Genomic DNA, 13,339 nt, shown 5'->3' with positions numbered 1-13,339 from the left:
GAATCTTTTCTTCCTTTAGAAACAAAGAACAAAGAAAATATAATAGAAAAGAGTTGGTGAAGTTCAAAGATTTAAAGAGAGAAACGAGAGAAGGCTCTGGTCGTCGGCTGCTCCTCTGGACGTGATCTCTTGGCTGCTCCAATTTGTGCACACTCTAAACCCTAGGGCTTAAATGAGTATTTATAAGGTTTTGAAGGTTTAGGGTTTGTAAGGATAAAAACGTCTTTTATTGTTGAGTGCAGGACAAAGGGGGGCGTAGGAATGTTCTTGAACGTGGTGAAGACTTGTTATTTATTATGTTGGAACCTGGTTTATAAGCATGTTAGGTTGCTGGCTTTTGTTGGTTTTGGTTGATAATTTATTTATGATAATTTGGAGTTGATTTATATGTTTAAGCTGTGCATGTTGATTTGTTTTTGGTTTATTGTTCTTGTTATAATTAAATATTATAGGGTATTTCATTATTTTATTATTATTACTAAAAAGAAGATCGGGTTGTTTCATAAAGTAAAAAAATAAACAAGTTAATCGTTCAATCATCGTCACCACTTCTATAGGGTTCAACTTTTTTTTTTCTTGGACCGTAAATACTTCATAATGTTGACAGGTAAGCATAAATAAAAGTTAGTTGTATTAGTTATTTTAATTTGATTGGTTAAGTATTTAAATGAGGTGTCAGCTTCAGAATTTTACATAATGATGATGTGAACATGAACACACCAAGAACACGTTCTCCTTATGTTATAATAATGCGTTCTCCTTATCTTATAAGAACGCGTTCTTCTTACGTTACAAATGTACATTCTAGTAGTTTCCTTATATAAACTTCATCGTGTCCCTATAAATAGTTTGTAACTAGGTCATTATTATTCAAGGAATGAGAATCTCTCATTCTCTTCTATGCTAACCTAGCCGTCTCTCTCTCTCTCTCTCTCTCTCTCTCTCTCTCTCTCCTAATCATTCTACCTCTTTCTCTTTCCTTCTCATACTCACTTATTCGTAATTCTTACAGATGATGTGTCAGCCTCTAGAGAGAAATTAAGGAGTAGTGGCAGTTCCAAAAATATTTTTTTACCGGGGTCAATTGATATATATATATATATATTTGTAATTTTTTTATTATTTTTTTGTTTTCAATGTAACCTACATCCTTTAAACTAAAATTCTTTTATAAGTTTTTAAATTGTTCTAGAGATATTCTTATCATTATATTTAACTTTAATAAAACATTTCTTTTATATACAACTCAAATTAAAGACAAAATAAGAGATAGCCTATGACACCCCGGTTTCAGAGACTTGCAGAAAGCTTTGAAAAATAATTAATTTGGCCACCTATGTCACCAAAGTGCACATATCTTTTCGGTTAAGGGTCCCAAGAGAACTCCAGTGTTAAGTGTGCTTGAGCTGGAGTAGTCTCAGGATGGGTGCCTTTCTGGTAAGTGACTATCGAACAGTGCGAGTGAGGACAAAGCACATGGAAGATCATGTGGTGAATTGTAGGGACGGTAACAAGTCTTTAAAGCCTCTCTGACGTAGCAAACCAACTGTCGAATATATATGGGCTCACGAGCCTTGTGAGAGGACGTGAGGCCCATTAAGGAAGGTGGGCCTATGGACTGGGAGTAGACATGGGGCCCATAGAGAGGTGGCGGTCGGGGCGTTATATGTGGTATCAGAGCCGAAATCAGACGAGAGTGGAGTTGAGTAGGCTCACACTGTCGAGGGTTACGGTCTTGGTGCGCAAAGAGGACGTTGCGATTTGTTACATGGGTGAATTATTGAAACAATCCAACCCCTTTTTTTTAAATCCTAATATCTAGTGTTCCCATACTCGCTAGCAACCTACCGCAAACAATAACAACAGCGGATAAAAATAATAAATCCAATAACTAATAACCATTAGAGAAATAACATAATACCAAACCATTAACAATCCAGAACATAAAACAAATCATAAACCAGAAATCCTAGCATCCGTTTTAGACCACTAAGTTCCACTCTAACATCCTAAAAAAGACACAGAGCAAACAACCGAGCCTCTAGAAGATACTCCTCTTCATAGCCTTGATTCCACAATCACACTTTGCCTTTCCCTGTACCACAAATACAAATTGAAATGCATGCATATTTTATAAACACTCAGTGAGGCAATCTTCCCATCTACTGAGCTATACATCAAGCATTTGAGATACTCTAACCATCAAACAACAATCAACAAACAAACCAGGAATTGCATCGACTGACACCATATATGCATCAACCGACACTAACAGGGGTTGCATCAACCGACACAAGCTTAGATCGACCGATACAAGACTAGCTTGTATCAACTGACACTATCACTACATCGACCGACGTGTGCTCGACATTTCACGAAATCCCTTGTTGCATCGACCGACACCTCCACATGGCATCAACTAATGCTCCTAGGTCAGACGTGCCGTCCTCGCATCTGCATCGACCGACGCACCTGTCGAGCATCGTTTTCCCTAAAGCTTCTCGCCGGATCACCGTTCCTATATCATCAAAAACTTGATCTCAAGCCACAAGAAAACTTCGCAAAGCCCCAAATAACGTTCTAACAAGCCAAACAACACATAAACAAGCAGATCAGAGAAATCTCAAGATTAGATAAGCCATGGTCATGCACTCACATTTGCCAAAGAGGATTTTGACCCTAAAATGATAGACCTACGCTCCTAGCACGTTCCTTCAACGTTCCTAGCTTCAGATCTTCCCAAGAACAACCACAAATCTCCCAAAATCCTCAAGAACAGCAAGAACTTCTTTTCTCTCTTTATTTTCTCTCAAAAGCGGCTAAAACTCGGCCACAAAACGACAAACCGCCTTTTATAATCGACTCAAGGTTTTCCTATCCCCCAAAACACAACGTTTATAGTCGAACCACACAAAATCGACCTTGCATCGACTGACACCTCATCGACCGATGCACCTCCCAAACCGAGATTACGGTTCACGGATGTTACAATTATGACACCCCAGTTTTAGAGACTTGCGGAGAGGAAGAATTGATTTCGCCATCTATGTCACCAAGGTGCACTTATCTTTTTGTTCAAGGGTCCCAAGAGAACTCCAAAGTTAAGCGTGCATAAGCTGAAATAGTTTCAGGATGGGGTAACCTTTTGGGAAGTGACTGCCGAAACTGTGAAAGGTGGATCCATGGACTGGGAGTAGACATGGGGCCCCATGAAAAGTGGCGGTCGGAACGTTACATAGTCAGGAAAAGAAAAATTAAAAATTAGTTTTATTGTCTAAATTGAATATGAGTTATGATCCAATAATTTAAAAAATGAAGATAAATATTAACAATAATGGAAATTGAACTTGAGTTTGAGAATTAAAAGGCCGAAATCTAACCAACTAAGCTACAAGAACATATCAACTAATTACAAAAAACTTACGAAATGATGAGATTTATACACATTTTTAGTTTTCCAATATGCTATAATGTTGAACGTTGCGAAAACAAAAACTGTCAAAGCATAAAAGTGAAAAACAAGAAAGAAAGTAAGAAAGAAAGAAAGGAAAGAAACTCACTTTCATGTGAACAGCGAGGAGACTATGACAGCGAGGCCCTGTGCGTTTCAGTGTCGCGCGACTTTTTCTAAACGCTGTGTTTTTGATTTTTTGATTTTTTTTTAAGTTAGGTTGTATAGTATAGAGAAGAAAAAATAAGAAAAGTATAGACCTGAATTTTTTGGCGATGACAATTTGATTTGGTTTTGCAGATCTGTAAAATGAAAAAAATAAGCGACTATTGCTGTTTCAAGCAAAGGCTTTGGGTTTTGTCGATGCTTTAACTGGCAATTCCAAATTTTTAAAATTCAGATCAATGTGACAGAAAGTAGAAGAGATGAAGAAAAGATAAAGAATATTTGAAAGTAAGTTTATGAAGAACTGTCGTTGTCACAGCGACTAACTTTCTGAACAGAGCCCTAAACAAAATTTGATCATTCATATAGTTCTATTGAACGAAATCTCAATTCAATTTGTGTTTTTACTATGATATGTAAATAATATTTTCAAATATGTTTTTTCACACGGCTAGAGCCCTATATTGATTTCATCAAACCATCAAAAATAATGTTGAATGGCTGAATCAATCATTAGTTGGGCAAAACTTCCCCAGCCAACCAACAATAGCGGATGTTAGGGTGCTTTATGAACTAAATGAATGAGAATCTTAATGCTTGTTAGAATTGTTTGAAACAGATCAAATGTTTTGTTTTAAGTAATTACTTTTGTAGAGAATTGTTGCTCCGAAAGTAGTTATCAAATCTTGATTTTGGAGAATGGTAACTAGTTTTTGTCAAAATTTTGATTTTGATGCTTGGATTCTATAGTTCATTTGAAAATTAATAAATCAAAAGATTTTTTTTTTAATTCAAATGCTTGCAGTATCATTTGTTTTTTGTATTCCAGATCAGATACGAATTATTGAACCAATTTGGACCTATGCGTTTTAAACATATAATTTGTTTGCTTAGATATAATTCATTTTACTTTAATTATAAAAATCCCATTTAAAGGCAATTTAACGTGTAATCAAACAATTGTATTCTTTTTATGGTGTATATTGTAAATTAGGATTTGTCAAATTGCATAAATTACGAACTGATAATTTTAGGTTTTGCATATAATTTCAAAAATACAATATATTAACTATTATTTCCTCATATCATTAAATTCATTAACATCAAATATAAAAGACAATATGGCTTTGAGACTAAGATTTTACCAACTATACATAAACTTTTCATGATAATACTCATTTGAGAGATAGATTCCATCTTCTCTAGCATCCCAAAACGTAAAATCACCAAATTTAATGTAAAAATAAGGATCTTCTTTGTAAGCAGTAAAAGTAACAGAAGATTTAAAACCCACTCCATGCGATAGTTTGCAGTCAAACTTAGTCCCACCAAAAAATTTATCCCCAAATTTAAAGATATATAAGTCTGAACGACGTACTAAGTGAATACCAAGATCGTCTTGATCAGATATACAATGAATCGTGAGAATATCATCACTCCTGTTGAGAGAATTCTTGATAATTACTTTGTTTTTAGGAAATAGTTTGCTTGCATTGCTCGATCCAAAACTCAAAGCAAATACAATGATTAAAACAAAAAATTTATTCATTATTTAGAGCTATATTTTTTTTTATATATAGTTTTGTATAAGTTGGTAAAACCAAGTCACCCAAGTAGTATATATATATATATATACATTAGATTTTAAAATTAATATCTTTGCATAACTCAAAAGGAATCTTTGACTCTTTTATTTTGGTAACAACTTAATTAAGTACCTAAGTTTCAATCTATACATTCAATGCACATTAATAAGAGTAAATGATAGGAACAAATATTGTTTCTTTAGTTTTGAATATTTATCTTTCTCTCGCTAAACTCTCCTCCTTCTCTCTAGTTTATCTTTCTCTCAACTCTGTTTGCCTCTGTGGCATGCCCTTCTGGCGCCGGAGAGGGCTCCCTCCTCTTTAACTATTTCCTGCTCTGTCTACTCCCGTTGATGAGTCTTTCTCCTCCGGTGAAGTTGTCATTCGTGTCAGATCTGGGCTCTAGTTGGTGGTTATAAAGCACGTGTTGGCACGTCGTTGGAAGGTTCGCTTGAGATTGGCTGTTGGGGTTAACTTGGTTTGGATGCTTGCGGACGGCTGGACGGGCTGTTCGTGTGTCGTCATCTCTCTGGTGGTTGGTGTGGCTTTGGTGAGCAAGGGGTATCTGGGCTTTCATTTTGGGTTAGCTCTGGAGGTCTGGATCTGGGTTTGGTCGCCGAATCTATCGAATTTTCCTCCTCCAGTGTGTGCGGTGCTTCTCTTCTTAGATATCTGGTTCGTTTGACGGGTAAGGTTAGGGGAAGATCTTCATTGTAGGTCTTGGTTTTGCAAAAGGAGGACAGTGGTGAGCAAATCTATTCTCTGAAAGCGGTGGTGTGGTCTTTTCTCCCATTTGATGCTGTTGTGGCTACGATTTGGAGGTCGAGAAGATCCGAAGTCGTGTTAATTTGGTTTGAAGAGGCCAGTGGTTCACGGAGGAATCTTCTCAAGGCTCACCCTTCAAATCAGACGCTGCAGTTGGGGCGGAAATCAGTGGGAGATTGTTGGGTTGCGTTGTTTGTACTGGTGGTTAACTGTGGATTCTTTGGATTCCTAGAAGGCGCTCGTGGATTCCGGTTTATGGGGGCTTGATTGAGCCACCAGCCGCTATAAACTGCCTCGAAGTTTGCATCCACCGGACCGGATTGAATAGTTTCTTGCTCAGAGTTGCGGAAGATGCTAGATCGGGAGGTGAGGTGTTAGATTCAAGTGGGTTAGATTGCTAGGTACGGGATCTAGCTTTGGTAGCTGGTCGTCGGGGATTTGAGCAGTCCAGGAGCTTTGTAGTGGGTTTGGTGGATCAACGGGAATGAGTCGGACATGGAAACCAAACACTTTCGTTGAAGGCTATGATCTGTTGGTGTTGCCACAAAGCCGTGGGGCTTGTGTTTGCTGGTACTACCCTTCCCAAAAAATTTGAATACATACCTTAAACTTGATAAGAAATATGAAAAAACAAATAAGTCAACATCATCAAAAAAGTCCACTATGCAAAAAAAAACGATCAAATAAAAAAAAATCTATAGTTTTAAAATAAATTGATAGAAAAATAAATAAGTCAACAAAAATTAAACTTAGGCCAACATTTAAAATATCAACCTTATTAATAAATCAATATAGAATGTAATAAGTCAACAGTCAATGAAAAAATCAACAGAAAACAAATATAAATCGATGAACAAAAAAAAATAAGTCAACTTTAAAACAAATCATATCGACTATGTTATAAATCAACTACCCATAACATAAGTCAACTGTTTTAATATAAGTCAATTATGAAGATAATTAAGTAAACATAAGTCAAAAACAAAACCGTTGTTCAAAAAGTCAACATTATAAATAAATCAACATTGATTAAAATAAGTCTAAAACATTGATATATATATATATATACAAATTGTATGATCTTGAATTATTTATTTTTATATAAATTCAAATCTAAATAATATCAACAAAAATATTTCAATTCTTTTTTTATTCAAAATTTTAAGATAAAAAAATTGATTCATGTAGTCATTATTTAAAATACAATAAATACGTTTTAGTTATGATTTTTATTTATTAAATAATTTATTCCGAATTTAACAATTTTTCAAAGTAATTTATTTTTTAAGTTGAATTATTTTTAAATATAAATTAAGTTTTTAGTTTTTTTAAAAAAAAATTAAAATTGTTTAATAATAAGGGTATTTATGTCTATTTTCATTTCAAAATGTGTAGATAATATTAAATGTAATTTTCAAATTTTTTTTAAAATTTAGTATACTCTTAAAAATGTCCCAATTTTTCCTGCACAAAATTTCCTTCTTAAACTTTTATGGCACAGTTCATTAAATAAAGCTCACCTTAATGAGCTACTTGAAAACCTCTATAAATTATTAATTTATTGATATATAAATAATATAAGAATAAAAAAATATACTGATTTATTGAAATTTATTGAATGTTAATTTATAGAGGTTATAGTACTGTTTTTCAATTCAATCTAACGTTTTTATTTTATTAAGCTCATTGAGCTATATCGACTAGATACTTATTTATTAAAACACTTCATCCTGTTACTATTTTTATATGAATTTCCATAGAATTGATATTTTGGGTCGAATTTATTTGGTACATTGAAAAAAAGTTTTATAACACGTATAACGTAGTGCATGTATAGCTCGATCTCCTGGTTATCAAGGGCTTGCTGTGAATTGTGATAATGTTTGCTGTATTAATTTGTTGTTCCGATTAATTTTCAAGTATAAAAGTTTATTAGGTTTTCTTGCATAGGATATTGGAAACCTAACAAAGTAACAAGACGTATGTGTGATTAAACAATTCCTTGCGATTGATTTTTATGTGTGTTCTTCATGAACTTTCTTTTTGGGAATTTCTAAGTCGTGAGGATGAATTTGTAGTTTTACTATACACCAATGTAAAATGAGAAGAGACCACAAAATCCATCCACATTTAGTTTCCTTCATATCTTATTATTTCATCGCGATATAAAATATTTCACAAAATGCCAATATAAAAAACAACATTATCTTCTTTTAAAAGCAATAAAACAAAAACAATATTTAGAATTCCGCTTACGGGGCAGGATCGCACAGAAGCCTTTTCCGTTTACGTGCAGAGTTAGATACCCTTATTTGGACTATGAAGTGCTTATTAGCGTTGGATTTGGATAAAACTCTTTTTATCACGGATTGTTCAGACCTCTTAAGGATGACGTCTAATATCGAGGATTAACCGACCTTTTCATCAAAATTGAAGGATTTTATTCATTTCAAAAATAGATTTGCTAATCTTAGTATTAGATATATTCTTCGAGAGGATAATATTCGTACCGATAAATTTACGAAATGTGCAAAAGCACGAGGTTTCTATTTTTTCCATATAAGTTCGTCGGTACCTAATTGGTTCTCTCTCAAAAAGAGTCATCTCCGATAATTTAATATATACGAGGTTTGATTGAAAAAAAAAACAACATTTTTCTCACTTTTGTAAAAAGTAGTCCTACACCATGCACCGACCGTGTTATAGTTTTCTAACATTTAATTTTATGACTATTGGTGATAATTATTGCTATTTTATATAAAATATTGGTAAAATGAAATAAAAAGGTGAGATGTAGATAGAGTGAGGGTCCATGAAGAAGAAATTGTATAGTTGGCATAAGTTGGACTCAACCTCCTCTTTTTATTTAAGATTCTTGCCGGTCTAATCTTCTCTCCGTTTCAACCAAATTTATAACTTCTATTTCACCACCTTCATGTATTTATGCTCAACCAGATTCTAAAACATGTGCCAATAGCCCAATAGAACACATTACTAACGTACATCAACCTATAAATTTTGGATTCTAGAGCTGTTATTTCTTTTACAAGTCAAACACTCAAACTATTAGCATCATGTTTTTACATTGAGAGGTGATGGTTGAGTAATATACCATCACCAAGTAGAGGACCCACGCATGGGGGGAGAATATATTTAACTTTGTTATTTAATTTATTTAACATATAGGAATTTTCTTTTAAATTTATCTTTATTATTTTAAATAGTTCAATATTGTCTTCTACATTTGTAGTATCGCTTCTATTTAGAGTGGGAAAAAATAATAACATAATTTCATAATAGTATTTATGAAACATTATTGTAGTTTTCATTATAATATTAGGAAAGCAGTTGGATCAATGATTGCATGGCCTCCGAATTTTACTATTGTTATAGGCAAAGTGATATCAGAAGACATTGCTCCTAACGTTTGAGTTTCTTTTATATGTTTACCATTTATTTTACATTTCATATTGCCATAATCAGCTTCTTCTCTCTATGTTTCTTAGAGTCCAAGCACATAATCTATTAACTACTGCAGAATACTACATTGGAGAATAAATGATGAAGAAGTTGTGGGAGAAGGTCGGTGGCAAAGCAGTGATAAGGAGACATTGGTTAATGGAGTTTCTATTGGACCAAAAGCTGTTAAAATATTCCTAGATGTTGTGCTAGAACCTGAAACATTTTTATGGAGGCCCAATTCAAAACTGACAATCCTAGAAGACTGTTTGAAGTCTTTTATAGCATGGCCTTCGCACAGAGGAATGTTCTTCGGAGTAAACAGTGAAACCTTAGAAAAATTCACAATCCTTTTCACAGTTTTCTACTCAACAAAGTCAGGTAACATCTATCAAATCTGTCAAGAGATAAATTATGGTTTTGATAATTATAAAATTACGACAAAGTACTTATTTTTGGAAAACATTGCAGCATAACAGTATAACAGTCCTACACGCAGTGTTATCAATAAAAATAAGAAATGCATGTTGATGGAAAAAGAATGATAGTTCCCTAAGAGCATATCCAGTGGAGTTTTTTTTGGGGTACTCACACCATTTTTAAGCCCAAAAGAAAATAAAAATTAAAAGAATTGGCCCACAAATTAGTAGAACCGTTGCTGTGCCGAGTAGCGGAAGGAACTGTGAATACACTGATACGTGTCAATTTCTAATTGGATTTTATAAAATATAAAAGACAGTTTTTTTTTTCTCTCCTTTTCTTCTTTTGCAGAATCTCTCTCTTTCCTCTCTCTCGACGAAACGGCGAATCGATGGACGACGGAGGCGAGTTTGCCGGCGGCGGTTTCATGCATTCTCAGGCGACTACTCCTTTCGCATGACTCCTCTTCGTCCCTCAAGGTTTTTTTCCTCACTCTCTCTCTGATTAACTTCTCAATCTGACGAATTCGATCAATCCTTTCTGCGTTTTGTTCAATCCAAGTCTATCACTCCGTGCTTTGCGTTCCCATGCTCTTGGAATGATGTTGATTTCGTGATTTTTGGAGATGTATTGTTTCTGCAGCTATATTATGCTTTCTGTTTATAATCGTTGGATGCATCTTCTGGTTCTAAATTGTTTAGTTCTGTTTGTTTCCAGCCCAATTGTATCATATTAGCTATATCCCCTGCTAACCAAGACATAATAGCCACATCGGATGCAATTAAGCTCGCCAAAGATGTCGATCCAACAGGTTTGTTTGCTGTTTTGTTGCGAATGATTAAAGTATTTCGCAGGAGCTTCTTGAAGGTGTACGTATGGAGCCTGGAAAAAGGTGAACGGGTACTAACTCTTGTTAACTTCAATCGTGCTTCTTGAAGGTGTACGTAAGGGCTCTCTTCTGCTGAGATAATGATCAAAATTTAAAAGGTAACAAAAGCTAATTGTGTTTGTTGTGTTGTTATTGTTACATATTCATTCAACTTGTTTTATATGGAATTGTTTAGGATTTGAATGTCTGTGTTTTTTTTTCTTCCTTATGATTATTACTATTTAGACATAACAACGAAACCGTTGTGCACTAATCTGGTCAGACCTCATTCTGTTTGTAGCTTCCTTATCACCATTTTGCTTTGCTCTTTCAACATATTTGTTTCTTGTTTTTCAGATAGTACCTGACGTTGTTGGCTTGTTATATTTGTATTTTGCAGATGTCCTTATTATATCACAATGGGTATAGAAAGTCAACTGGAATGATAGTGTCCTGATTTCTCTGCAGCTTTTGGCAACTTTGCTTCTGTTCAGTGCTCTTGCTATGGAGGTAATCATCTTGATGCCTTCTCCTTTCACTCATAAGTTTGTAAGACTCCAGTTTTGAAAACTAGAACCATTTGGCTCCATATCAATTGCATAGGAGAGTTCTTCGATAGTGATCTTTGGATAATGTAGCAATATATAGTTGGTTAGTATATGTATAAGTGTGGTTTCTGTTTTGTTGGTTTAGGTTGTAAAGGATCCTACGATTGTGGTTTCTGTTTTGTTGGTTTAGGTTTGTAAAGGATCCTACCAGCAGAGACATTGATCGATTGTTGGTGCATTTTTATATAAGAATTGATTGAGTTCATAAATAATCAAGCATGAGTTCTGTGTCGGAATGAAGAAGAAGAATGTTTAATCTGGATTTGAGATGGGTTTGGTACTTATAGCTTGTGTTTCGATTGTGTTCTTTTTCTTCCTATTTTTGTTGCAGGCTTTTCTCAAGAAAATGGCAGAAACAGGACAAGGTAAGCTCTATGGGAAAGAACCAACACATAGAGCTTAAAGTATTGTTGCAGGTTTGTTGCAGGTTTTGCTGAAAGAGAGCGTGGTATCACCATCGACATTGCCCTTTGGAAGTTCGAGACCACCAAGTACTATTGCACAGTCATTGATGCTCCTGGTCACCGTGATTTCATCAAGAACATGATTACCGGTACTTCCCAGGCTGATTGTGCTGTCCTTGTCATTGACTCCACCACTGGTGGTTTTGAGGCTGGTATCTCCAAGGATGGTCAGACCCGTGAGCACGCTCTCTTGCTTTCACCTTGGTGTCAAGCAGATGATCTGCTGTTGTAACAAGGTAACCAAATTATCATCATGAACCACCCTGGTCAGATTGGAAACGGTTACGATGATTGCCACACCTCTCAAGCGTTTTTTTTTTGTTTATGTAATATATGTTTAACATTTCCAAATTATGTAAAATATTTTTTATTTCTTTTTAATGTAATATAAGTAATTGAAATTATTGTTTTGTCATTTTAGAATATTAAAATTTGTTAATTAAGAAATAATTGTTTAAAAATTATTATTGTAATGATTCAGCAACCTATTTGAGTTACTCTAGTGGAAGCATAGTTTTGTTTAAGTTCTAAATGTGTTGCTTTAATTAGTTTAGAATAAATAATATGATTTGGTTATATTTGAGCAACTTAAGAGAGTTGCTGGAGTGAACATGGTCTAAGGAAGATGTCTTATTTTTGGACAACTGCAAATTATTCACAGACAAAATTTGTTTTGTTTGGTAAAAAAAATCACAAGCAGGCACATCTTCACATCTAATTATTGTCGATTTGTATAGTTTAATAAAAAGGACAAGACAACATGTCGCGATGTGTGATGTGAAAATAATGTCACACGCCACTAAATCTGACACGTCTAATTTTAGATGGCCATACTCTGCGTACCAAATGATATAGACAAATACAATGTATTGTACGATGGAAATATGATTACATGAAACTTTTTGTTACCTCAAAATTTCTTAATATATATATATATATATGGTTTTATTTTTGGAACCAAGAACAAGAAGTCAAAGATAATATATGATTACGAACCTCATAATAAAAGTTTGAAAAAACAATCTTTAGTTTTAGTTAAAATCAATCTTTAGTTTTTTTCGAGTCATCTACCTATTAATAACTTGTTTCTTTAAGGTTTTTATCTTCGCAAAATACATTTTCGATAATTGATTTTATTTTCATTTTTGTGTTGTTGGTTGAATTGTTTTGTTAATTAAAATACATACAAAAGAGTTGAATAACCAATGATCAAAATTTTATATATCTCAATTAAAAATAGTATATGATGTCGTTGAGAAGTAAATAGGCAATGGTCTGGAAATCCAGTAAAACAAAATTATTTTAAAAGCGAAAATTAAAATAATATTGTGAGATGTAAACTATTACATCTTTTAACTATACTAAAAAAAATCCAAATTAGATTCTAATAACTAATAAATATTTGATCTATCAACCACTTGTGATTATAATTTATATTTAAAATATATTCTCATTCTCCATCACACGAAGCATATATAATATAGTACGTAATTTACTAATTACAGATGATTACAAAACGTTAAACACGATAAGTCCAATGTGGTTGTTGCTTC

General features: G+C 33.8%; 1 protein-coding gene and 1 pseudogene across 7 annotated transcripts; one reads left to right on the top strand and one right to left on the bottom strand.

The window, feature by feature from the left end:
• Positions 1–4,638: 4,638 nt before the first annotated feature.
• LOC104750159 (S-protein homolog 7 pseudogene) lies at positions 4,639–5,196 on the bottom strand (annotated as a pseudogene).
• A 66-nt stretch (positions 5,197–5,262) lies between these two features.
• On the top strand, positions 5,263–12,247 carry LOC104750158 (uncharacterized). Of its 7 annotated transcripts, XR_015585307.1 has the most exons (7): positions 5,263–6,537; positions 9,506–9,807; positions 10,198–10,325; positions 10,564–10,657; positions 10,785–10,833; positions 11,115–11,224; positions 11,654–12,247. XR_015585307.1 is itself a non-coding variant. In XM_087493316.1 (6 exons), the coding sequence occupies exons 2-6, from the start codon at positions 9,732–9,734 to the stop codon at positions 11,723–11,725; spliced, it is 414 nt and encodes a 137-aa protein (XP_087349442.1). In that variant the 5' UTR covers positions 5,263–6,537; positions 9,506–9,731; the 3' UTR covers positions 11,726–12,247. The 7 variants fall into 7 exon arrangements, 2 of the variants coding, with proteins under 2 accessions (XP_087349442.1, XP_087349441.1); XR_015585308.1 differs by lacking the exon at positions 10,564–10,657 and having other exon boundaries at positions 10,701–10,833; XR_015585304.1 differs by having other exon boundaries at positions 10,564–10,833.
• The last annotated feature ends 1,092 nt before the right edge of the window (positions 12,248–13,339 follow it).

Source organism: Camelina sativa, chromosome 16, assembly GCF_030686135.1.
Source record: "Camelina sativa cultivar CO46 ecotype springtype chromosome 16, ASM3068613v1".
Taxonomy (NCBI): Eukaryota; Viridiplantae; Streptophyta; class Magnoliopsida; order Brassicales; family Brassicaceae; genus Camelina; species Camelina sativa.
Note: the sequence above shows the minus strand (reverse complement) of the source record. Positions and strands in the feature narration are given on the sequence as shown.